The sequence below is a fragment of the Callospermophilus lateralis genome, chromosome 11 (genome assembly GCF_048772815.1).
Source record: "Callospermophilus lateralis isolate mCalLat2 chromosome 11, mCalLat2.hap1, whole genome shotgun sequence".
NCBI lineage: Eukaryota > Metazoa > Chordata > Mammalia > Rodentia > Sciuridae > Callospermophilus > Callospermophilus lateralis.
Window position 1 is genome coordinate 45,143,091 of NC_135315.1, and position 27,120 is coordinate 45,170,210.

The 27,120-nt window shown below is 51.7% G+C and overlaps 1 protein-coding gene across 1 annotated transcript in view; it reads right to left on the bottom strand.

The window, feature by feature from the left end:
• Positions 1-6,462: 6,462 nt before the first annotated feature.
• The window catches only part of Rtn4rl1 (reticulon 4 receptor like 1), a 71,599-nt gene continuing 50,941 nt past the window's right edge, over positions 6,463-27,120 (bottom strand). Inside the window, exon 2 of the mRNA XM_076870253.1 lies at positions 6,463-9,528. Within this exon, the coding sequence (XP_076726368.1) occupies positions 8,201-9,528 (1,328 nt within the window). The 3' untranslated portion in view covers positions 6,463-8,200. The remainder of the gene's footprint in view (positions 9,529-27,120) is intronic.

The window sequence follows — 27,120 nt, forward strand, 5'->3', positions numbered from 1 at the left end:
CCCCCCCACACACACACACAAAAGAGGGGGCAAAATGAAAAAGAAAATTGGGGGAAACATCATTGTCTTGTTGGGAATTTTCTGCCAACTATGCTCCTGATCCATCTATTTTTCTTTCATTCCTTCTCTCTCTCTCTCTCTCTCTCTCTCTCTCTCTCTCTTGCTTTCCTATCTATGTATTGGGGATTGAACCTAGGGGTCCTCTACCACTCAGCCACATCCTCAGCCTTTTTTATTTTAAATTATGAGACAAGGTCTCACTAAGTTGCTGCCCTGAATAGCCTTGAACTCCTGCCTCAGCCTCCCACATTTCTGGATTACAGCTGAGTGCCACCACATGCAGCTGCTCTCCTATTTTTGATGGAAAAGAAGGCAGGAAGGACAGGCTCTTGTCAGCTCTCTCTGTCGCTGGGTTGGCAATCCCAGTTGACCTTGTTTGGGAAATTTTGAGGGATTGGGACCCAGAGAGAACCTCTAGGAAAAACAAGAGGAAAGATCTACTGACTTTCTCTCATAGGCTTTTGCAAATTACCTTTTCAGAGCTCGAAATTCCTGGGGGTAAAAAGGAAGAGTTGTATTCCCCAGTGTGGGCCCATCTTGCCATGGATCATGTGGCACGGGGCCTCCACTAGTGACAGCTGGGGTTTGGGACTTGCCAGAGATGCTTGGATTGCTTCCACTTGGGAAAGGAAGGACAGCCGGCGGGGCAGAGCCTGTCTTGGACTCAGAAGCATAGGTTTGAACGACTAGAAGATCCCATTTCTTTACACTGTTAAGTGGGGATTGTAATCAAATCTCCCCAGAAGGGACTCTTCTGTTTGTTGTGAGGTTGTGTCTGAGGGGAGGGCTTTAAAATCCTTAAAGACTCTCCAACTCCAAGTTGGCATCACATTTTAACTTGCCACTGGTCTTTGGAAAATAAATGATTAAGGAGGAAGATCTGCAGGAGGCAGGGCTGTGGCCTGGCTGGAGCCTGTCTCAGGGGCTGAATGGGTCAGTGACTCTCAGAAATGAAGCCATTTCTGATGGAGAAGGTCAAAGAAGGAGTTAGCCAGGGTGGGGTGGGGGGTGGGGTTGGTTCTGTTGGCCCCTGGGAAGGCTGAGGTCAACATGGGCACAGTGTGAGGTTGGAAGGGAGAAGACAGGAAGCAGTAGCTGAGTAAGAGGGATTTCCAGAAGATTCCCCCATGCATCAGCCTGAGGCCAGGAGGGACAGCTAACAAGGGGTGAGGTGAAGGGGTGGGGAAGCTGGCAACAGGACGATTTGGGGATTAAGGGATGGCTCATATAGGCTTGGAGGATGCAGCTGCTGTTCCCTGGCAGTTTGTCACCAGGAGGATGGCACGGAAACTCCAACTAGAGTCGGCCACTCTCAGCCCAGTCCCCTCTCTGTGCAGACTGGGACCCACCCATGGTGGGTTTGAGCCTCCCTTCTGATGGGTTCTGGCCATAACTGACAGACACAGGTAAGGCGGCCAGCCTGAGGCTGGCTCCTGGAAAAGAGGCTGGTATGGAAATTCAGATGAGTCTGTACCTTCAACTCTCTAAGTGCCAGACGCTTGGTGGCACTTTAAATGCCACAGATAAAACAGTGAGAGACTCTCCTGGTGGCAGGCGAGACGAGGGGTCAGGGACCTCAGTACCTCTGAGGCTCAGATCCTGGATAAAGAATAAAAACACCTTGGAGACCCCATGACCCTTCGTGCGGGGGGAGAATGTCAATGTGGCCTAGCTGTCTGTGAAAGCGTGGAGCTTTGAGGCACTCCTAGCTCAGGCATGGCAGCCGTGGGACCGAGGGCTCACAGTCTGTGGGGAGCCTCCACATCCTGGGAATCAGAGAAACCCCTTCAAGACTACCAGAGGCTCAGGGAGGAACACGGAGTCTCAGAGCTCAGACCAGATCTGTCACCTTTTCAAAAAACTGCCCATATCCCTGAAGGGTAGTCACCAGTATGTGATTGGCATCTGTGAGACAGACCCTTGTGCCCTTCCTCTGATGACTACCCTTGCAATCCAATAAAGGGGGATTTGGTTTTCTATCTGCTACCTCCTCAGCTGGAACCTACACCGAACATGGGGAGTTTGTCTTGTTCACTGAAGCAACCCAGGGCCTGGGGAGGGCCTTGCATGTTGTCAGGGCTCAGATCTGTTGGCTGCATAAATGGCCCACATCTGGCTGCATGGGGGAGAATGACAAGACACCATGCCTGAGTGGCGCATGCCTCTCTCTACGGCTCCCTTCTGTCTCTGTGTCTTTCCCTGACACTTCCTCATGGGCCACATGACTACCCTGGGGAGATGTGCTTTCTCTCAAGTGCCACTGAATGTGTATACCCTTGGAGTCTGGCTCAGAGACCCCCTTTCTCTGCCTGTCCTGTACCTACCACTGTTTCCTCTGTGAGTTTGGTCCACTGGCTCTCCCTTCCGGAGAAAGTCTTATTTGGTGATTATCTCTTGATTCTCTCTCTGGCTGAAGTGGTGAGTGGTCACCTGGATGCTGCCACTCAGAGGTCATCATTGTCTTGCCTATGATTGCGCCCCCCCACACCCAGAGATTGGGGGAGAGGAGAGGTGACATGAAGGCATGGGGTCCCCCACCGCCTCCTGCATGTTTAGGTCCTGAGCACTGGCGTTTCCTTCTTCCTCAGAGCGGGTCTCCTGGGAAATGGTACTTACAGAGATTGAAGAGTTTAATACACGTCTCGCTTCCTCTTTTAGGAGGCCCTCAGAGGGAGCCGCAGAAGCTGAGGCTGGCAGGGGCACGGAGCTGCCTGGGTAAAGGAGCAGGGGAGGTGGGGGTGGTGGCGTGGAGTCTCAGCCAATTTGGAAAGCACCATGACCTGAGCACATTTTGCAGCAGCAATGTCAAATTCTGCCATTCAGGCATGCCATTAATGTGCACACTGCCACACAGAAACCAGTGACACAAAGGCACAGCCTTCCCCACCCTCCTGGTGCTTAGAAACTAACAGCTCTAATGAGAAATGAGAGCTGAAAGGAGAGAGATGGGGGGGCGGGCCGCAGCCGTGCAGACTGACGCGGTGTGTTGGAGGAGGCTGACCCACTTCTTTTGGAGGCAAGGGGTCTGCTGAAATGCCACTTAAATGAGCCAGTGCTCCCTACACTAGGTCTCCTTTGTCCCCACCCCTTGTTACTCTTGGAGGAAGCCCCGTCGATAGAGCCCCACAGCTACTCTCTTCCCCTCCTTCTCTTTCTCCCATGGGGCTTCCTCTGTTCCTGTACCCAGTAGACTCTTTAGGCCCATCAACTACCCTGATTCCAGCAGCCTTCTTAAGATAGGCAAGGACAACTCGAGAGAGAACACGGGTGGGCATTCATTGTGCTGAGCCTCTCTGTTTTTTTTTTTTCCTGGCTTTTTGATTGTGCTGTGAGTTATTTAGCCAACAATAGATGTTTATGTATATTTTTTGGGGAACTTGTATTTATTAACTGCCTGAAAAGGGGGGAGACTGGGAGACTTATATAGAAAGTGCAGTGAGTTAAAAGGGACAATTAGAGGAACAGAAAGAGATATTGAGCGTGGGATTGTAAAGGATATTTTAAAGCACAAAGGGTCTTGAGATGTTTTCCAAGTAGGCAGAAGGTAAAAGAAAATTGGCCCATTACAAGCTGATAGTGGGGGATTGGTGACATGGGACAGAGTAATGGCTGATGGGCTAAACTTCTACTTATAGGAGCCAGGCTGGGAGGAGATGAGCCAGAATGCCACCACAGTCAGGCCAGGTTTTAAAACAAGGGGTTGTCCAGGACCCCATCAAAATGTGCACTCCCCCTTCCTGGATCAACGAATGCACACAGAGAAAGGCGGGCATCCTCCACGTCAGCATGGAGAAGGGCATTGAAGAGCTGGGTCCCTTGAGGCCCTGGGTGGGGGTCTAATCAGGAATGAGTAGGAACAGCCTGGGGACTTGTGTGAATATGAGGGAGGATTTGCTGAGGGCTCCCAAATGCTCCCCGGCATACTTATTCTCTCTGGGCCTGGGGGGTGGGGTCCTGCAGCCCATCCTCCCAGAAGATTTCCTTCACCCTCTACTGGGTGCTCCTGCTTCCTCAGACTTGCTCACAAGGCTTCCTGGGACCGCATTGGCCATGGAGTGCTGGGTGATTAGTTAAGTGATGAGTAAACATTTGCTAAGTGGGGTTCTTGGCTCCCTGGTAATGAACAGCCCTAGCAGGAGGGGGAGGGGGATGTGCTCCTGAGGACCGCAGATCGTCAGCTGGAGGGGGCCCTTGTGGAGGTGGCCTAGGGTGTGTTTGGACAGGGGTTTCTGGCAGACTGAGGGCCCGATGGGATAAGAGAGCCAGGAGTTCAGGCCTCCAGGCTAAATGGTTATGGGATCCATTCCGAGCTTAGAAGCAGCAGGTGTCTGGGAATGGGACTGTGGCCCAGGCAGATTTCCAGGGAGCGCTCCAGCTTGCTGGCACGCAGCAAGATCTGGCTGAGCACAAGCGGCAAGTTGCGATGATGAAACCCACTGTTGAGGAACATCCACAAGGGTGCCAGGATGGGGACCATGCTCAAGTGGAGAGGCTGGGAGCGGGGTGTGGGAGAAAGAACCCAGGTGGGGTTTCTTCACTTCACTGCACAGTCTAAGTCTCTTGAGTGGGATCCCCAGAGCCTCCCCTTTGCCAGGCTGGTCTCCCAACACCCTGGCAAACTGCATTTCCGGCCCTCAACTCTGATTGTTGGAAGAGACCCTGCTAGCGTGTGTCTCCAGCTCTCAGCTTGCAATTCTCCCCCATTCTTTTCTGGCCCACTTCTCATTCTCTGAGACCCCTGGGAGTGTCACCTTTTCCTGGAAGCCCTCTCTGGTTTCCCCCATCCCAGCCAAGTTCCTCCTTTTGGGGAGTGGGAGCGCGAACACAGTCTCCAATCCTACGTTAAGGAAGAATATATTCATTTCCACATCTGGGCTTTGGGCTCATTATAGAGAGCCACATCTACACCTTTTTATTTCCCCAGAGCCTGGGCAATGACTGGCACACAGAAGCCCCTTGATCAATGTTTGTCAAATGAATAGAAGTCACCTAAGCTGTGGGATCACAGAAGGAACAAAGACTACCAGGGGCCATCAGCCCCTCTGACAGGGATGACTCTGTCCCCCTGTCGTCCCAGAGGGGAGAGAAGGAGAAAAGATGGTTCCTCCTGGGGCTCCCCAAAAGTACTAAGCAGAGATGGCAGAGGGGCTGACCTCATCAGGAACAGAGGGGGATGACCCCAGTCCCCTCGGAGGAGGACAGGACACTCAGGAGGTGGTTGGATCTGGTGAGAGAGGCCTTGCTTAACCCCTGACGTGTCAACCTGCTCTGATGTTTGGGGCAATGGTGTCATCTTAACCGCGGAGCATATGAGTTGCTGAGTGACAAGTGATGTCATCTGAGACAGAGCTGCCTATATTCTTCCTAACTCCTAGAGGAGAAAGTTACTAAAAATATACCCAGTGTCCTGGGCCCCACTTCCTGGCCTGTAATAACAGTTGGCAACTGGAGACTCTGCGGGACTGGACAGAAGGGGAGCCTTTAGAAGACGTTAGCATTTCTCCTTCTGACACTTCACTTCCACCGTACTGGGCTTACTAAGTCTTTTTTTTTTTTTAAATTAATAAAGTGCTTAGACTCTTGATTTTCCCACTGAGGGCCTTGCTGTCTGAAGTTGGAAATGAAATCAACAACATAACAACCTCCCTGGACTCTAAGGAACAGCCAGGCCCTGGCACTGGCCTGGGTCAGAGCAGGGAGACCATTGGGAGCAACTTCGGGCTCCAGAGGATTTGTTCTACTGTCATAGGGCTCCTTTCAAGAATGTCCCAAGTCTTGTACTGAGAGGTATTGTCCAGTCAGGTCTGAAAACGTCCCTCAATCTGGGGAACTCTTTCTCCAAAGCCGGAGGCAGATGTGGACTGTGGGCCCTGTCCACTGCTGTCTCCATCAGGCCCTGGCCACCTAGAAAGTCCTCTGGCCCCAGGAACCGGTTGTTCCCTTCCAGTCACCACTCAACCCCCTGAGAATCAATGGCCCAGCAGCTGCTGCTGAGGCTCTTGGGAAAAGGCCGAGAAGGATCCACGGCCAGTCTGCTCTAGGGGGAGACACAGAGATGGTGCCCACCCAGAGCAGCCAGAATGTGGGAAGTGAATCATATTGTGTGCGGGCGAGGAAAGAACCGTGGAACAGAGAACAAATGTGTGTGTGCACGCATGTGTGTGTGTGTGTGCGCATGCTTTTGTGTGTCCCTCTGAGTCAGTGTGCCCCTGCCCCCTAGAGCTCCGCCTGCCAACAAACGTGCTGTGTTCTCAGAGCAGTGCCCAGCCAGGCTCGCCCACCCCACCGAAGCCCAGGATCTGCCACCCCATCAGGAATGCGGGGTTAGGAAATGAAAAACAGGGTTCTTGTCCAAGAGAATTTTTTTATTATTATTATTTTTCTCTCTTAATTGGATTCAGTGTTTCTCACTCCTCACACACACCCTTTCTGGTGGGGAATTCAGGTTTGTGCAAAGCGCAAATTAGACTGTGCTTGCTTGGGCCCTTGTCCAGCAGCCCCTCTCCCTCTTCTGGGCTTGCATGCTCGATTCCCTGCATGCTGACCCCTGAGTCTGGCCCTCTAACCTCTGCCCGGGCATCTCAGGAGCATCAGGAGGAATGGGGCTCCGTAATGCAGAAGTGCCTGAGATAGTTCCTGGAATGTCCTCATCCTTTTCCTCCTGCTAAGGCTACCTGATGCTTCCCTCCTGCCCTTGCTGGGTTGCCCACCAAAAAGCCTCAAGTTAAAAATCCAGCAGCTGAGCCATGCTGGAGCCCTGGGCTCCTGCTCAGAGTCTCCCCGGGCCTGTCCGGGCCATCCCTGGCAAAACGCTGGGCTGATGACACTGTCCAACCTGTTGGACTAACACTGTGGATGCTGCCTTGCTTGCTGACTTAAAAAAAAAAAAAAAAAAAAAAAAAAAAAAAAACCAAAGACCTGTCTTTCCCCTTCTCTGTCTACCTGGCCCTAGTGCCTGGCTCCCTGGCATCCACGAGCTGCTTCCCACTTCTCACCCTGACGCCCGCAGCTTCTATAGTAGGGGTGATTGGTGCTCCAGGGCGCCAGACAGGCTCGTGTTGCATATAAAAACAAGGTGATGTTCTAAACGTCTAAGAATATTGGTCCCCTGAAATGATTCTCGCTGCCTCCCTTTCTCCCTATCCCTTCCCACTGACACCCTGCACCAGGTCCTGGCACGCCCAGGTTACATAGGGACTATTGACGCCAGGTTGGGATTCTAGACAAAAATCCTATAACTTTTTTTTTTTTTTCTTGCTAGAAATCACCATTACAACCCTTACCTCAGCAGATATAGTTTCCCGTATAGTTTATAAACATGATAAGACATACAGTTTGGTAACGGAGTGGGGCAGGGGACCTGTGCATTTGTATATATATATGTATATATATATATATATATATGTGTGTGTAGTGTATATATATATAAGTGGACATAGGTATAAAACTGCACCTTCTGTGAGAATCTCATTGCATGTGATGAAGTTCTAAATTTCAGCCTCTGATGATCTTTCCTTTGGTAATTGGTTCTTGGACCCTAGCAGCTGTGCCTGGGTCTGCCAGGGTTGCCTGAGACATCAGGAATGAGAGGCATTACCCCCCCCAAGGGAGGGACCGAAGGTGGCATAGGGTTGGGTTCAGGGCAGGTTGACTAGATGACCTCAGACAAAGGCCAAGATGCCACCTGCCCCAGTACTCCCAGACTGCTGGTTGACCCAGTCAGCTCTTGGGAGAGACTTGTTTGTTCTGAGTCCTGCTCCTCCAGGAATGGCAGGGCCCTTCAGACCTCTCCAAATGATCAGGATTCCACAGAGCCCAGCTCCCACGAGGGGCACTTGTCCCATTACTGCTAATGAAGGATTCACTTTGCGTGCTGTTACCGCCTTGCTGGAGTGGACGCTGTCCGTAGGTGCTCGGCAGGGGCTGGCTGGGACAGCTGGGTGAGATGCGCTAATCCCTTCCCATCTAGGGCTGTACACTTTGGGTTTATAATCCACCGAGTAGGGTCCAGACAGCAGCTGAAGGCTCTGTCAGCCTTTTCCTGAAACCCAGCAGATCTTCCACTTGTAAGAAAAGAAGAAAAGAAATTTTGTTCCTTGGTGGACACGGTGGCAGTGCTGGGTGCTGGTGCCCTGGGTCCTCAGCGGAGAGTGACCGCCAGCCCCAGTATCCAGGCAAGGAGGGAGGCCCCCAGGAAATTGCCCGAGGAGGCCTGCTGCACCCCACTGGGAGCACGGATGGGGGTCCTACGGGCACACTTGCCCTTCCTCTTGGGCCGTGCTGTGGGCATGATGTCAAAGCTGAACTTGTGCTGGTAGTCAGGGGCATAGTCCTGCAGCTCGTGGGGCTGCTTCCCGGTGCCCGCCTTAGAGATCTGGTTGCGGTTCCTGTGGCTGGTACAGTTCTTGCCTGACTTCTTGGAGCCTGACCTGGAGCCAGGCAGATGGCTGTGCGGGTGGCCCTTGTCCCTGGCGGGGCCGTGGGGTGGGTAATGCTCTTTGCGGGCAGCCCTGTCGGTGGTGGTGAGCGTGTGTGATTTGATCTGGTGTGGGGACGCTGGGCCTGTGCAGTTCCGGAAGTCCTCGGCCCTCAGCAGCTTCAGGTCCTGGCCTTGCCTCAGCTCGGGGGACACACAGGGGACAGCAGAGCTCGAGCCTCGGAACCTCCGCAGCCATTCCCATAGGGAGCGCGCCCTGCAGCCACAGTCCCAGGCATTCCCGTTGAGGCGGAGGAACTCCAGGGCCACCAGGGGGGCCAGGCAGTCGCCCTGTAGCTCCGAGAGGCTGTTATTGAAAAGAAAGAGAGTGGTCAGCCTGCGGAGATCATGGAAAGCCCTGTGGTGGACCCACTGCAGCTGATTCTCGTGCAGAAGCAGCCTGTCCAGGTTTACCAGTCCCCGGAAGGTGTTCTGGCCCAGGCTCCACAGCTTATTGCCATGGAGAAACAGGTGGCTGAGGTTGACTAGGTCCACGAAGATGTCGTCCTGGAGGTACTCGATGTGGTTGTCCTGCAGGTAGAGGTACTGCAGGCTGTGCAGGCCGCTAAAGATGCCCGCCGGCAGGGCACTCAGCCCACACTTATAGAGGTAGAGGGCATGAAGCTTTACCAGGCCCTGGAAGGTCTCAGGTGCCAGCGTCCGCAGCTGTCGGTTGTCGCCGAGGTCCAGCTCCTCCAGATGCACGAAGCCCTCGAAGGTGTTGGGGTCAATGAAAGTGATGTTATTGGAGTAGATCCACAGGGTGACCATGGCAGGGCTGAAGTGGCCCTGCCGGAGGAGGGTGATGCGGTTGTTTTGCAGGAAGATGCGCTCACTGTCCTCGGGGATGCCCTCGGGGATGGCGGCAAAGTTGTGTGCCTGGCAGCTGACCGTCATGGGTGCTGGGTAGCACACACAGTCCCGCGGGCAGCCACCGCCCAGGGGCAGCTCCCCAGCCAGCAACAGGAGCAGCAGCAATTCCACACAGCACCCTGGTGAGGAGAGAGACAGCAGAACCAGTCAGAGACTGCCCAGCAAGGTGGCAGACAGATGGGGTGCAGAGGGTGGGGAGGGGACCAGCATATGATCTTCCTAGGTCTGCCAAGGAAGATCTTATCTGTGCTGTGATCAGGAGTCTTTCATGGCCCCTGGATGGAGGAAGACAGGACTCAGAGTCCAAGCCTGGACTTCATCTAAGACTAGAAACCTCTCCCTACTTCTTGGCAGCTACCCCAAAGGAGGATTTTTTGGGGGGGATGGGGGATACTGGAGATTGAACCCAGGGGCACTTCACCACTGAGCCACATCCCCAGCCACTTTTTGTATTTTATTTAGAGACAGGTTCTCACTGCTTAGGGCCTAGCTAAATTGCTGAGGCTGGCTTTGAACTCACGATTCACCTGCCTCAGCCTCCCAGGCCGCTGGGATCACAGGCGCGCACTATCACACCCGGCCCAACTGAGAATTAATCCCCAACTTGGACTGGGAGGTAAATTTGGGGTGAAGGCCCTGATCAACCCCGTACCTTCTTAGCCCTGCCCCTAAAATCCCTAGGCCCTGATGAGGGTGCCTGAGCCCAGCCCCCTCAGTCTTTGTCAGCCCCACTGCAGTGAAGGCCACACCCCGAGACACAGCCTCTAGCCCTCATCCCAGCTCTGCCACTAGCTCATCGTTATCTGCATTCACAGATAGTGGTTCTAACAAAGTAAATATCTCATGCAGAGTCCCGAGGAATCGTTTTATTTAAATCATTCCCAATAACAAACAAAGCACGTAAGCATGACACCAAAGTGCTCCTCGAAAGATATTTCATTTACATGTTCAAGTATGCGACACCCCTCTGTACCTCAGTTTCCTTGTTTCTAAAACACAGAGAGGATAGTTCTCACTCACAGAGCTGTGTGTGTACAGAGAGAGACGTGTCTGCCAGGGACTGGGGGGGTGGCACCAGGACTGATGCATGAAGCTTCTCTGGGGTCCACAAAACTGCCAGACCAAGGCTGCCCCCCATCCTGGTCCACCTTCTGGCCCTTTCCCCTCTTTCTGCCTCGCTTCAGCTCCCAGGCTATGGCTGCAAAACCAGGCCTTGCCCCTCAACTGTCCAGAGCATTTCCTCTGTAGCTTCCCTCTAATTGGGCATTAATTAGGCATTCGTTAATGGATCCTTAAAATAATTTATTTTCGGATGTGTCCAGCCTGTGGTCGGGTAATAGCCCCGTGCTCATTATTGGAGCAGCCTCATTATGGACGATCGTCATTACCTGCCTTTTTCCAGGGTCACAGCTGACCCAAGCAGACGAGCAGGCACATGGGGTGGAGGGGAGAGGCTCCAGGTCCACAGAAGCCCACCCTGGAGGGCCAGGCAGTCATCTCCCTGCCTGGGTTGGCCTCTTGCCCTTTCTATTCTGGTTTGTCCAGCTGGGCCTCTCAGGAGAGCCAGGGTGCCTAGGGGCAGCTCAGTTGAGTCTTCCTGCTGCCAGCTGCGCACTGAGCATGTGGGATGAGAAAAGCCAACCTCCGGGCCATGCCTGGGTCTGTCAGCCACCCATCCAAGCTCCCAGGACTTCGCTGCCCAGGTTCCCAGCTGAGCAGGTCTCACTGCCACCGCCACCCCCCTCGTTCCCGGTAGAAACGGCATCGTAAATAAGTGACAGCTCCCAGCTGTTGGGAGTTATGGGCTCCCAGAGAGTGGCAGCTGCTTCCCGTCCCCCTGTAATCACCCGGCTTCAACCGAATGTTTCCAGCACATAAAAATCATCGCACATAATTTAGTTTTTTGCATAATTGGGTTCAGTTGCGATTTCAGAGCAATTATGACCTCGGTGGTGGTTGCAGCACAGCATCAAGGACCCTTTCTGAGCCAGGACACACTTTGTGTAACCTCTGCAGTACCTTCAGTGACCTGGACAGCCTATAGGCTGGCTCAAGGCAGCGGCTGCCTCTGCCTCAGTTTCCCCTTCCAGAACATACTAGGAGATGATGGCTCTACCAGCCCTCTCCCTCAGAGTCCTGGGTGTGACCTCTAGGCCCCATGGCCCACTTCAGTCTGCCCAGGGATGGCAGGAACCTGAGAGCTCAGAATCTCAGAGGACTTGAGGGGAGGCTGCCCAGCCTCTCAGTCTCCATACCCAGGTTGGAAGGGGTTCAAGCCACACTGGACTCTCCGGATCTCCTCATTCAGCCCACACCCTCACTCCCGCGTAGGCTGCTTTCTTTCAGGAGTCCATACCTGCCAGAACCTTCCCCAGGGAGCCACCCTGAAGGAGCCCAGACTTAAGAGCATTCATGGTGCTCACTGTGCCTGTCCCACAACTCAGTCTGAAGAAGACCGTGGCTGAGCCGGGCCTGGCAGCTCACACCTGTAACCCCAGAGGTTCGGGAGGCAGGAGGATCGCGAGTTCAGAGTTCAAAGCCAACCTCAGCAATGGCGAGGTGCTAAGCAACTCAGTGAGACCCTGTCTCTAAATAAAATACAAAATAGGGGCTGGGGATGTGAGTCAGTGGTTGACTGTCCCTGAGTTCAATCCTTGGTACCAAAAAAAAAAAAAAAAAAAAAAAGAAAAAAAAAGAAAGGAAGGAAAGACCACAGCCATGCAGCCTCTACCAGGGGTCCTCTAAAGACAAAGGCATTTCCTTCCCTCAGTCTGCAGCTGCGGGGGCAGGGGCTGCGGCCGGCTTAGCGCTAATACCACTCGACATTTGTACAGCTCATTTCAGTTGACAAAGTACTTCTGTCCACACTCCTCTGATCCTCAGACCTACCCTATGTGGTGGTGGTGGTGGGGGCACCTCTTCCAGCTGCAGTTGTGTTCTGCTTCCATAAGGCCCCAGGTGAAGCCCTGTGGGGAGATCGTCCCCCCTCAGAGAGAAAGCAGATGTTTCCAGGGAATTCTGGTACACAGGGAAGACCATCCTGGGACCTGAGTTTAGCTGAAAAAGCCCAAATGCCCCCAAATCCAGATGTGTACTTAGTAACTGATTTGTGAATGCACCATAGCAGGTAGAAGGGGTCAGATGGCAGGGTGGGGTGGAGGCAGGACCCAGGGCAGGGGGCCTTCTGCTCTTCTCCTGAGAGAGCCCCAGGAGACAGAGGGGCCCCAGTAGAGGCTTGGCCCAGGGCTGAGCTGTTCTGTCACCTCAAGGAAGAACATGCTTTATGTTGGGGGGTCTCAGGCAATAAGGCCATAGGGACTGTATGTAGTAGTCACTTCCTTCCAAAGGCGGGAACAATAAAGGGATCCAGATGACTGGTGGGATCTGGGCCCAGGGCAGCTGCTCTCCATCCTTCAGTACTTCCCAGATACCAGGGTCTGTGCCAGGGAGGCCTCCCTTCCAGATCCCCCACCCCTCCCACTGGGAATCTCAGCTGAGTCTGCTTCGCCACCCTGAGAGCCAGTCCATCTCCAAAACCCTGGGCTGGCTGTCCCAGCAAGCCCCACCCACTTCTGGCACCCCTGCCTGAGCCAGCAGGTGTCAGCCCTGGATTGTCACCCTGCCAATTTCTTCCCAGGGAGATGGTTACTGCGTTGCCACAGCTCCTCCTGTGCCCCCTCCATGTGGCCCTTGGGAGCCGGGACCCGCTGATTGCCTGATTAATGTACTAACAATGAGGCTGATGCTTTTGCTGCGCATTTCAAGCTTGCAAATTAGCAGAGATCCAAGTCTCTGAGGAGGGGCCTTGCACCTCCTCCTACCAGCCTCCTCAGCCCCCTCCCGAGTGGGCAGGGGGTGCTCTGCAGGAGGGGCCTGAAGAAGGCAAAGCAACACCTCCCCGACGTTCCTCCTCCAGGTGATATACTCGGCCATGCTCAGCTACTCCGAACCTCCTGGCCTCCCCACAAGTGTTCACTTCACAGTGTCTCATTCCTTCCTTCCTCCATTCTATACTTGCTCGGGGTCCAGGAGAATTAGAGGTGCCAGTGTGGGGAGGGCCCAGGAATGAGCTGGGTGGGGCAAGTCCTCATGGCTCATGAGCAGATGCGGGAGTCACAAAACCAGGCAGCCCAGCCAAGTGCTGGGGCCCGAGGTAGATGCCTGGGGGTGCATGGGAGAAGATGGTAGTGGTGGCTCAGGAAGGCCCCTGCCACCCTTGTGCCACCTGCTGTCTTTGTTCTGTCACTAGTCAGCTGTATGATGTAGGTAGCTCTTCAACCTCCAGAAGTATTTAATCTGTGAAATAGGGGTGAGAAGGGTCCCTGCCCCATGGGGCTGCCTTAGGATTCAGTGAGGGGATGTCTGCTCAGGGCTTGGCATGGCATCAGCCCAGAAGACAGGCACACAGGTCAGGGAGCTGGCACTGTTTCCAGGTCCTTCCTGCAAACCCAAACCCCTACCTGCCATCAGGGATTGTGAAGACAGGGGTGAGTGGCCTGAGCACAGGCAGCTGCCTCACCCAGTCTACTCGGCAGCCCCCGGATGTGCTTATGAACAGCTCCATGTGGTCCAGACCTGGTGGGATGTGTGAGAAAGCAAAGGCAAAGGGCACAGCGTGTGTGAAGGCACTGAGGCGGAACATAGGTGGCCTGCACCATCTTCCCCACCCCCGTCTAACTAGGCAGAGCTTCCAAGGAGGCTTTAACCTCTGCCAGTCGAGCTGGGAGGACCCAGGGCAGAGGTGGGACTGAGAACTCTGCACTGAGACCAGCATCCATAGGGCCCCTCTCTAGGCCCAGGCTAGAGAGTTAGTGTGACAGGGGCCCTGCAGCTTCCAAGCCCACAAGGACACAGCCCTGTTACCAGTTTGTCTGCATGGCTTACTCACAACCCCACGGGAATAGCACCCATTCACAGAGGAGGAAACAAGGCACCCCTCTGGCAAGTGGCTGGCCAAGCCACACAGCTGGTGAGCAGGGCAGTGGGCAGGACTTGTGCAAATCCCCCTGAGTCCTGGGCTCTGCCCCCAGCTCTCTGCTGCATGGGGTGAGCAAAGCAGCCTCGGCTGAGGGCTGGTTGGCCCTCTCAGGCCCAGAGTCTCTTCCATGACAGCGTGGAAGGGGCTGTCCTCCCTGTATCTGAGTTGGGGGATGGCCCCTTGATCAGGCATTCCCATGGCCCCGGGGCAGGACTGTGGGCTCTCCAGGCTTGGAAACTGGTCAATCACGTGATCAATTCCTCTGGCTCTGCAGCCCTCCCTGCGTTCTCCAGGGTGAGATCCCCCTCTGCCCCAGCCTCACCAGATGCTCCTCTCTGAGCCAATCAATGCTAACCCAATGCGCTCTGCTGCTGGATAACGGCCTCAGGCCAGGCCGGCTGCACTCACAGAGCTGCTGGCGCCTCAGGCCACTTGGCACTTGTACCACTTGGGTCCTAAGCACAGGCCTCTTCCTGATGAGTCCCTTCTGCCCCTCCCAGGCTGACCCAGGCCTGGAGACAAGGAAGTCAGTCAGGGCACAGCCAGACGCCCCTCCTCAGCCCCTCTGCCGGACATAGCGGGGGTTGGGCAGGAGGGCCAGCAGTTCTTGGCAGAGGCCAGGAAGGGCACAGGCTTTGGAGTCAGAGAAACCTGGGTTCGAATCCTGGCTCCCCTACTTAACAAGCGTGTCTCCTTGCTTGTGTGAGCCTCATTTCCCTCACCTGTAAAATGGAGGCCATCGTGTAAAGTTCCAGTCTGGCCCTGTCAACTGCACACGAGGGTGTCCACCGGCCACACACAGTTGGTAAGTTGTCCAAATGTGCTCTCTGCCTACAAGCCTCCTCCACTCTCTTCTCCATCTACGGTGAAGGCTGTTCCTGCATTTTAGCTGCTCAGGCCAAACCCCTTAGAATCTAGGGACCCCTCCCCTCACCCCCCCAACCCCCTGGAAATTCTGCAGACTCGATTGATTTCAGAATTTATCCAGCCCCAAGTCCCCTCCTCACAAGCACCACCATCAGCACTTGCCTGGATTGTGCAGTAATCTGTAAGAGGTCCCTCCGCCCCCACCCCCGCCCCTACATCTAATACAGCAGCCAAGGAGACCCGGAGAAAGTCTGAATCAGAATATGCTGCTCCTCTGCCCAAACCTTCCATGGCTCCCATCTCAACTCACGAGGTGCCTCCTTGTCTGTACCATGGCCCACAGACCCTGCCTCCCAGCCACACTCATCTCCTTGTTGCCCTGCCTCAGGCCAGAGGCACGCTGCCTCCAGTCTGCACAGGCTGTTCTCTCTGCCTGGAATGCTTTCCAGGGTGTCTGCAGGGCTTCCTCCCAGTGAGGCCTCCCCCAGAGCAGCCTAGTTTAAAGGTGTCCCTTCTCTGTTTTACTTCACAGTGTTCACCCTCTTCTAACATACCATATGATTTATTTATCTTTTTTCTTTCTATCTCTTCCCACTGACTCCATGAGGATGGTGATTTTGTTTAATGTGTTCCCTGCATGCAGTAGGAGCTCAGTTATGATGGCTGGGTAAGGACAGCACCTTCCTGAGTCATTCGGAGAATTAGGAAGCCCTGGGCTCAGGGTCTGGCTCATAGTAGGTGTTCAATAAACCCAGTGGTTTTTATTACTCCTGAGAAGATTCAGAACCTCTAAGGAGAGAGCAGATACTATCTTGGCTCTGTCCAAGGGTCCATCGATCCATCTCACAGGTGACCAGAGGGTGAGGAGTGCACTGGAGAAGGATTCAGTCCCAGATCAACCGTGGGGCAAGATGACCAGAGCAGGTTTTCCCATGAGTGTGTGTGGGGGGGCTTTCCCAGGACATGGGATCTTCAGTACTAAAACTGCAACAATCCCAAACAAACCAAGAACAAGTTAGTTACCCTAACTGGAGGCCAGGTCAGTGAGTCCCTCTAAAAGACTCCTGGGTACAGAACGGGAAAGATCCAAAGCAGCAGATGTGAGGCATGCGTGTTCTCAGACACCACCCTTTGGGTCCAGTGCCTGCAGCCAGGGAGGCATGCCTGGGCCCAGCCTGTCTATGGGCATGTGTACATTTGTGCATGTGTCATTTTGTGTCTCTGTATGCACATGTCTGGGTATACATGCGTGTGTGCCTGTCTGTAAGTCTGTGTTCCATGGCTGTGTTCATGTGCGTGTATCTGAGTACATGTGTGGACACCTGGGACATACATTTGTCCCTGGGGACCATCAATGGCAGCCTAGGCCCCTTTCATCTTGCAGCATTCCTGCGCCTGCATACCATCCTGGAGATGAGGCAGGTCCTCTCCTGAGAAGAGGTACACATCCCACGGAAGGAGCCCCCGAGATGTCCTCGGCTCAGCTCGTCTCAGCACTCACTCTCGCTTTGCTTTTACCTCGATTCCTCCAGAACACCAGGATCCCTTTCGACTAAGGAGTGGGTGGCTCCTTATTGGAATAACCTTTCAGCTTTCATCTGCCTGGGCTGGTCCCTGGGCGCAGGCCTGGCTGGGAATGCCATGCTAATTGGGCTGCCAACTGCTCAGGGGACCTGTGGAAGCAACTCCAGGCTCCCTTACTCCCTACCCATTGGGGCTATGACCTCCTCACTGTGGGGGGGCTCTGCCTGGGGTGAGGCTGAAGGCTGGCACATGGGCAGTAGTGCTTGCCTAGCTTGTGTGAGACACTGGGTTTGATTCTCAGCGCCGCATATTAATAAATAAAATAGGGGCCCCAGTGACAACTAAAAAAAATATTTTTAAAAAGGAAAAAGAACAGAGAAACAGCCTTGGAGGCAGAGGGAATGGCAGGTGCAAAGATCCTGGGGGCAGTACTGAGCTTGGTGCAAAGGGAGAGGGGCAAGAGGTGAAGTCAGAAAAGTGGGAGCCAGAATTTGTAGGGCTTTGAGAGCCACAGTAAAGGGTTTGGATCTAATTCTGTATGTGGCAAGAAGCCACTGGAAAGTGGCTGAAGTGGAGCAGCATGATTGGATTTGAGGGACTGTTATTGGAGGATGGATTGAGTGGGAGGAAGAAAGGAGACAAGGAGGTCTGTGGCTATTGTGAGAGATGTTGGGGTTTTGGAGGCAGAGAGTAGTGGACAACCTGGAGGAATATTTAGAAAATTCCATATGAAGTAGAAAGAGGGAGAGGATCATGGGGTGGCTTTTGAATTCTGGTACAAATGACTGAGAGGACAAGGGTGGCATAGTGAGACCAAAGGAGCCCAGGAAAACAGGTGTGGGGCACCCAGGAATTCAATTTAGGACAAGCCTTATAGAGATGCTGGGTAGATGTACCAAACAGTAGGCCAAAGCCAGGCATCCGGGTGTGGTAGCGCCCTCCTGCAATCCCGGCTCTTTGGGAAGCTGAGGCAGAAGGGCCACGAGTTCAAGGCCAGCCTCTGTAACTTTGCAAGATCTTGTCTCAGAAGAAAATTTAAGAAGAGTAGGTGTGGGCTGGGGTTGTGGCTCAGTGGTACAGTGCCTGCCTAGCATGTGTGAGGCACTAGGTTCAATTCTCAGCACTGCATATAAACAAATAAATAAATAAGCAAGGTGAAGTATTGGGAAAATTAAAAAAAAAAAAAAAAGAAGAAGAAGAAGAAGAAGAAGAAGAAAAAGAGCAGATGTGTAGCTTGTGGTAAAGTACCTCTGGGTTCAATCACTAGTACCACATACAAATAAACACATAAAACAGGGGCCTGGAGGTGAATGGTACACTTTGGAGCCATCAACATAGAGACGGCATTTAAATCCATGGAAGTGGATGGGGTGACCTAGGAGAGTCAAGAGAGAAGGGAAGCTGGGTATGGTAGCACACGCCTCTAATCCCAGTGGCTTGGGAGGCTGAGTCAGAAGGATCCTGAGTTCAAAGGCAGCCTCATTAATTTAGCAAGGCCCTAAGCAACTCAGTGAGACCCTGTCTCTAAATTAAAAAAAAACAACAACAACAAAAAAAAACGGTTGTGGATGTGGCTCAGAGATTAAATGTCCCTGAGATCAATTCCAGTACCGAGAAAGAGAGGGAGAGAGAAGGGAAAGGAGGCTGGGGTTGGGGCTCAGTGGTAGAACGCTTGTGTAGCATGTGTGAGGCACTATGTATTGTGTCCATCTATAACTAAAAAATATATTTAAAAAGAGAGAGAGAGAGAAGGGAAGGGGAGACTGCCCTGGATCAGTCAGTAAGTACAGGTGAGGGTGTGCTGAGATAACGAGTGACCCCAGAATCATGATGCCTCACAACAACAAAGCCTTATGTCTCATTCATGAGACACAAGGACATGAAGCTATGAGCAGGGACCAAGATCCAGAGAGCATCCTCCACTCAGAACACTGCTGGAAAAAAGATACGACACATATTCCTTCTTGTTCACATTTCACTGGTCAAAATAAGTCAAGTGCCCTGGCCTGCCATCACAGGACAGGGAATCCACCTGGGGCAGTCAGGGACTAGGGAGTACTTGTGGGCACCCAGAATCCACCCAAGCAGCAAGTTTTTCCATGAAGGAGGCAGAGGAACAGGGCAGGACCTTCAGGGGTGTGAGTCAAGGGAGGTTATTATTTTTTCTCTTTAATTTTTTTAATTATAATTTTTATTTTTAAGAGAGACACAGTAATTGTACATATATCTGGGGCATGGCATGTTATTTCAATACATGTATACAATGTGTAATATCAGCTCAGGGGGATTGGCATTACCTCATTCATTTATCATTCTTTTTATTGGGGACATTCAGAATCCTCTCTGCTTTGAAATACACATTTGAGCGTCCACCATAGTTACCCTACTGTGCTCTAGAACATCAGAGGCTCTTCCTCCGATCCAACTGCACCCTGTACTGGTTACCCCTCCCCTGCACCTTCTTAGGGTTTGCTTTTTGAGATGGAAGAAATAGAGTCTGTTTAAATGCCAACAAGAGGATTCAGGAGGGGAAGAGAGAAAAACTGAAGTAGCAGGCGTGAGAGAAGAATATGAGGTCCAGAGCTCAGAAGGAGCACCCGCCTGCTGTCCAGGAAGCGCTCTGGTACACGGAGAGGACAGTGGAGTGGCCTCAGGAGCCTTCTGGTTTCTCCAAGAAGGGAGAAGGATCATCAGCTGAGAGTGAAGGTAGAGATAAGGTGGAAGTTAGAGGAGAAACAGACAGAATGACACAGGCATCCCGTGTCCTGGGCAAGCCAGTGACTCCATTCACCCAAGGGACGGCGCAGGGCCCTCTGTGGAGGGGTGCCAGTCAGCCTGGCTTGGTGGCTTTCCCCAGCACGTGTGTGGCAGAGAAGGGTTTCCAGGTGAGACTACATAGTTAAGGAAGGACAAGAAGCTGAAGGTGTTTGCAAACAAGGATTTTTAATCCCCACTGACCTAGTTTCTGCCTAAGTTCTTGTCACTTATTGCTGAAATATTGGGTCTGTGCCTCATACCTACAGGGTAAATAACCACTGGGTTTTTAGACCTCGCTTCACAGAATTTTCTCCTGACTGGCCACTTAATGACACCCTGGGGTCGGGTGCAGTGGCATACACCTTAATTCCAACTATTCTGAAGGCTGAGGCAGGAGGATCGCAAGTTCAAGGCCAGCCTGGGCAACTTAGCAAGATCTTGTCACAAAAAGATCAAGGGGCGGGCGCTGGGGATGTGGCTCAAGCGGTAGCTCGCTCGCTTGGCATGCATGCGACCCGGGTTCGATCCTCAGCACCACACACAAACAAAGATGTTGTGTCTACTGACAACTAAAAAATAAAAAATAAATAAATAAATAAATAAAACAGTTCTGAGATAAAAAAAAAAAAAAAAAAGATCAAGGGGGGTGCTGGGGGTACAGTTTGGGGATAGAGCACTCCTAGGTACAACGTTCAGTACCAAAGAAATAAAAAGGGCTGGGGATGTAGCTCAAGCGGTAGAGCGTCTCTATGTTCAAAACCTAGAGGGCGCGGCAGGGAGCAGGGAAGACACTTGCGGGGCCTCCTGTCTGAGCATCTCAGGTCCCCCGTCTCAAATCACCTCCTTTTCTCTGCTGGTCTGAGTGCTGCTTTTTCTCCAGAGGCCCATGCCTACCTGTTCTTGGACCTTGGACCTGAGAGATTTGGTCTAGGTGGCATTTAGCATGGGCTTCCCATGTGATCCTCAAACCCTATTTACCTACTGGGTTTTTCTTTAAAATCATTCAACATTATTTAATTTTAAAATAATAGTTACTGGGGAGGGCAGGGGTTGTGGCTCAGTGGTAGAGCACTCGGCTAGCACATGTGAGGCCCTGGGTTCGTTCGATCCTCAGCATCACATAAAATAAATAAATGTATTGTGTCCAACTACAACTAAAAAATAAATAAATAAGAGTTACCAGTTATATAGAAAAGTATAAAAATAAAAGGAAGAAACATCACTACATTCCCATTACCTTGACAACCGTTGGCAGGGCCGGGCTATACCTTCCTTCAATATTTCCTTCACTTATATAGGGCTGTGTAAAATTTAAATAAATTTTTTATTCAAAGAGATAAAGTTGGGATGACGCTATATAATGCACCTCTGTATCCTGTATTAACTGCTTCGAGCATTCCACTCATTCGGCTGTTCTCTGGTGAGGAAGCAAGGGGAGCCCAGTGTGCAGAGGGGCCCCGCCCCTGGGTCAGTACAGTCTACTGGGGAAATGGGCACTCATTACCTGGCCCCGTCCATATATAAATGCTACGTGTAAAGAGCAGTGTGGAGACGGACCTGGGAGCTGGGAGAATGGCAGGGGCTAGTCACTGTGGGTGACAGGCCTGGAGAGCTGGGAGGTTGAAAAGGATTCCACTAGGGGGTGGAATTTCAGAGAGGGAAGAGCACATGCTGGGGCCTGGGGCCAGGGGCAGCCCTCAGTAATGAGCCGAGGAAGAAGGATGTAGTAACAGACAGGATTTTTAGAGACTGCAAAAGACCCCACTGTAAGATAGATTATAATTTATTTATTTGTGGTGCTAGAGATTAAACCCAGGGGAACTCTACCACTCTACCATTTTATTTTATTTATTATTTATTTTAATTTTATTTTCAAAAAATTGAGTACACATACATATATTTTAGCTGTCAATGGACCTGCATTTATTTATTTATTTATTTATTTATATGTGGTGCTGAGAATCGAACCCAGTGCCTCACACATGCCAGGCAAGTGCTCTACCACTGAGTCACAACCCCAGCTCCCTTTTTTATTTTTAATATTGAGACAGAGTCTTAACAAATTGCCCAGTTTGCAATACTCCTTCCTCAGCTCCACCAGTTACTGGGATTACCAGCAAGAGCCACTATGTCTAGCTATAGATCATAATTTACATATCTTTGAATTTTATATTGTCTCTTGTTTTTAAATTTAGAGTGTCTCTTGTTTTTCACGGTTATAAATTATCATGGTAGAAATTAGTGATATGAGTTGCCTCCTGGAAGGACTCCTGGGACCCTGGAGTGATGGAAACATCATTGTATACTTGTCAGGGACTTGTGATAAATTACCATGTCAGTGTGTCTGTCAATTCTTTGAAAAATCAGTTTAAACTAAATAACACTATAATGAACATCTCTGTGCACGTGACTTTGTCCAAAATTCCTGATCCTTTCCTTAGATCAGATTCACTGAGTCAAAGTCTTCTTGACAACACTGACAAGGCACCTTTCAGAAAGCTCAGCTCATAAAGCCTTAGGTTCTACACCCACGACAACTGGAATGACGCATACCTAAAATCCCAGGGACCAGGGAGGCTAAAGTGAGGATCACAAGTTCCAGGCCAGCCTGGGCAACTCAGCATGGCCCTAAGCAACATAGTGAGACCCTGTTTCAAAATGAAAAATAAGAAGGACTGGGGAGGTGACTGAGGCTCAGTGTTAAAGAGCCCTGGATTCAACCCCTAAGATAAACAAACAAAAATTTATACCCTGGAAATCACCAACCATGGGGCTTTCAAAAGGGATGCAAACCTTTCCTATTTGCCTTCCCGATCAGATTGTGAGCTCCTCAGAAGAGACAAAATCTCTCCCTCATTATGAGGAGGAAATCGTGGAGCGCCAAAGAGGGTTAACATGTGTCAGACCTTTCAGGGGGCACTCACATACCTTCCTTAGATAGTCTCCCCCCAGATTTATTATGAAGATATTCACATCTCCATTTGACAATGAGAAAAAAAAAAAAGAGAGATTCAACAGAGGGCAGGGTTTTGCTCAAGATGGTGAAGTCAGGATGCACACAAGATTGATCTGGAATCTCAGGATCACTCAGAGACCCTTTCCCAGCATCACTGACCCCACACCCAATATATAGCTCCCCCACCTTCATGAGCCCTGTCCTTGCTTTCTTGCCAATAACCTCATCCCTCCCCCTCTCTCCATCATTTATTTCCTCTTCTTGGGCTTCACACTCAGGAGGCTGGGGAAATGGCCAAGGCAGGTGGGGAGGGAAGTGGAAATTCTGTGTAATACCAACGTCTGTATCACAAAACTTGTCTTAAGTGCCAGCCCCAGGGATTTGCTGGAGTTGGCATGACAGAGGTGGGGCTGAAGGTCAGATTAAATTGGACTAGTAACCCCCAGAGGGATACTTGAAAGAGGTTGCTAAAGAAAGAGTTTCCGGCAGGGACAAGAGGCTGCGGAGGCAGGCGGCCGGCAGTGCGCAGGCCGGCCACAGGTCAAGCCTGCTTAGCGGGGCTCGATGGTGACAGGCCTGGGTTCACAGGAAACCAGAAATCTTGCCTTTCCCCCCTAATAATGAGTTGGTATAAAAATGGATCTTGAATAAAAATTGTCTGCAGTTTTCAAATTTCAAACTGCATTAGTCAAAATATATCAAATTTCCATGTACTGGCTTACCACCTGCTCAAAATCTGATCCTTTTTCAGCTGGAATATATTGAAATATGATTCACCCCCTGAGAGGCAAAAGGGAACAGAAGCGAAGGGTATGGTCCTCTCGGGATGTTTCGGTGGGTGAGCTGGAATCCTGGGCTCCTTTAAGCTTTCCCCACCCTTAGCCCAACAATGACTTGTTTTCTTTCTTTCTTTGCAATACTGGGGATTGAACCCAGGGGCGCTCTACAAGTGAGCTAGATCCCCAGCCCTTTTTATTTTTTGAGCCTGAATCTCACTAAGTTGTTCAGACTGGGCTCGAACCTGCGATCCTCCACCTAAAGTCTCCTAAATCACTGAAATTATAGGCATGCGCCATCATTCCTGGCCCCAAAATGGCTCATTTTATTTCCTGGGTGGCCCAAGTCCTTTGTCCACTGCCCTCAAGGTCAGGTTCCTAACTCAAACCCTTCTGTTCTATGTAGTCTATACCACACAAGGAAGAACGTAATCATTTCATGGCCTTTCATTAGCACCTATTATGTGCTGAGTGTTTGGACTCATGTGAGAGGCAGATCTGTGTCCTGTGTCTATACCCAATAGTGACTTTTGTCCTCATCTGCTCACCTTCCTGGACTCAGCTGGCTCTTCCTACTGGAAACACTCCTCTTCATTCTAGAGGTAGGGCTCTGCCATTTCCCTTCCCCTGCTCCACGTGGCTGGCTGCTCCTTCTTGCTCTGTTCGTCCTCAGACTCATCTCTACATATCCTGATTCCCCAGGACTCAGCCCTCGCACTTTCTCTCTTCTATAGTCACACCTATCCCCAGGTGAACTGGCTCAGGGCCCATGTTCAATACTGTCATCTCTCCCCTGGACCACTCCCTAACGGGTCTCCCTGCTTTTATTCCAGCCCCATCACACCCACAGCCAGCAAGATCAAAAACAGCACGGGGGCCTGGAGTGTGGCTCAGTGGTGGAGTACTTGCCTTGTTGGATTCCCCATCACCCCAAAAATACAAACCAGTAAGGACGATCACATTACTTTCTTGCTTGAAATCTCCCCGTGGCTTCCCATTCAACCAATAGAAAATGCCTCTCCCTTAGTAGCGCACCAAGCCCTCATGCTGGGCCCTGACCACCTCTCCAGCACCATTCTGTTCCACCTTCCCCATCCCTAGCCATGCTAGCCGCTGTTCCTAGGCCATAAGTTCATTCTTGCCTTGGAGGTTTTAGTTTTGCTTTATGATAAAGTCTGCAAATGTTTACCACAAATAAACAACAAAATTTATCATTTTAAAGCAAACAGTTCAGCGATGTGGAGTGCAACCTTCACGTCCACCTAGTTCCAGAACACTGTCATTCGCCCTAAAGGGAAACTCCATACCCATTAGCAGCCATCCCCCACCCCTGGCAACCATTAATTGGCTTTCAGTCTCTGTGGACCTGCCTATTCCAGACAGCTCGTACAAAAGGAATCATCCGATGTTTGCCCCTGAGTTTTAGCTTTGGCTGTTCCTACACGGCCATCGGCCCAGGCCTTTGCAGAATCATCTCCTTGACATTCAGGTCTCGGGTCAAACATCACCTCCCTGTCTATAGATGTCCCCCCTCTTGCCCCCAGCCACTCTGGATTTCATAAGTACCCCGCCCCATCTATTTCTCTTTTAGTACTTAACACTCTCAGGAATACCTTCTTTAATTATTTGCTTATGGGTTCATTGTCTTTCTCCTTGTCAGCTTGTTCTCTGTGACAGCCCCAGCCCCCAGGACAGTGCCAGGCACCTGGGAGGCCCTTGACAATTATTGGTGGATTGAGAGAGCTGGTGCTGTAGGGGAGCCATCGACAAAGCTTCAGAAGCACAGAGGAGGGAAGAAAGTGATGCTGTGGGGAGAAGAGTAACCAGGAAAACTCCCCGAGGGAAGCGAGCCCCAGCTGGCAGTCAGGGAGGAAGCGGGAGGGCATGCCAGGGCACTGCCCGAGCAAAGGCCTGGACAGACAGGAGGGGGCATGTCCCGTTAGCAGTCATATGATGTCTTCTCCAGTTTGCAGAACTCCACTCGCCTCTCGCAGATGAGACACAATATATGTCCCAGAGTTGGGGTTCATGCATCATGCAAGGTACTGAGGAAAGAAAGGATGGAGTCTCTTGTTCGTTTGATTTGTTTCTTCTTCCTGCCCAGGCCCTAGTATGTGTAGATGCTTCACAGACAGAGGAAAACAGACTGGTTTTCTGATTCTGAATCATCTTGCAACCACCTTTAAGAGAGGTGGGCAGGTGGGTGATAATCTACATTGTAGACAACTGTGAGTTGGACCTTCAGGAGGCAGCCAGGTGTGTGGCACAGGCCAGGCCTGTAGTCCCAGCAACGCTGGAAGCTGAGGTTGGAGGACTGCATTCACTGAGACACTATCTAAAAATTTAGCAAGACACGATCTAAAAATAAAAGATAAAAAGGGCTGGGATGTAGCTCAGTGGCAGAGCACCTCTGGGATTCAATCCCCAGTACAAAATAAAATAAAATAAAAATCAGGGGAGGGCCCATTCTTTGAGCCTAGGATGACCCGAGAGCACCCTCTGTGCATCAACTCGCTCAGACTTGTTCCTGGGTGCAGCCACCAGCCCCTCTGGGTGCTGGACTCTCTGTAAGACCACAATCTTCATTTCTCCTGATTGAATCAGGCCCCGCTGACCCAGGCCCTGTGGCTCTGGGAGTCCATCTGAGTTCCCAGGAGGAGAGGCCCTTCTCCAAAGCCAGGAGGCTCAGGAGAGCAAATCCAATTGTCTGCCAGGCGGGAGCCATTAACCTGTCTGTGGACTGTGGCACCCCACCCTGCTCCTTTCTGCTGGCCAGTCCCGTCCAGGACATCTCTGCTGGGTCCCAGCCCTGCCATCACCCAGGTCCCCACTACCTCTGGCTATGCCCCTCCTCTCTTGCCTCTCGGTGGCTCCATGGCTGGCCCATCACCCTGGCTTCTAGAACCAGAGTAAATTTTGAGCCAAGAAGGAAAATGAATCCATGGAGAACTGGCCCCCTCTTCAGAGGTGAGCCTGGTTTGCACCTTTCCACCTCCAGCTTCCGGTATAATTTCATGGGAAAGAGGTTAGGGGTGGGCTGTTTGAGTGGAGAAAACCGGGGTGTCAAGTACCCAGCACGTGGCCTCTGAGTGGGACCGTTGAGATGTGGCTACTTCAAAGACTCCCTATGAAAATGGATGCAAAATGTCTCACGAGTAGCTTTGATATTGATTACACAGTGAGATGATAATATTTTGAATATATTGGATTAAATTTAAATATTTTAAAATTAATTTCACCTGTTGCTTTTTGTCTTTCCAATGTGAGTACTAGGAAGTTTCAAGTACTGAGAGCTCCCCTTCCTGTTGGACAGAGGTCATCTTGACTGACAGACACACTTGACCCATGGGTTCACTGCCCTCTGGGGTAGGAAGCAGCAGGAAGAATGGGCCAAGTAGGGCCCTCTACACAGGGGTTGCTGCTTGGGGAAAACCAGTACTGAAGTCCCTTGCCTGTGCCCTCCTAAATGAGCACTGAAAGGCCAGCCACTCTCCATCAAAGGTGTGTGTCTGGAGAGGCCCTGGGGACAGAAAGGGGGAGAGCCAGGAGAGGGGCTTGTGTTCATTCCCTCGGTCCTGCTGTCCTGCACAGATGGAGCACTGTGGAGTTCGCCATGGGCACAACAGAAACCTGTGGCTGCCTTAGTGGTCCAGCTCTGGTGGAGGCGGCAGGGAACAGACAGGAGCATATCCAGGTGTTTGAGAGCCCCGGAAGCAGTTCTGAGTAAGAGCCCACAGAGCCCCTGGGAAAATTGAGATGGCAGATCCCCAGGGAGAAATGAGCTAAGGAGAAAGAGGAGAGGGAGAAGAGAGAAGAAGAAATAAAGGCAGATGGCGGCTGAGGGTGTCGCTCA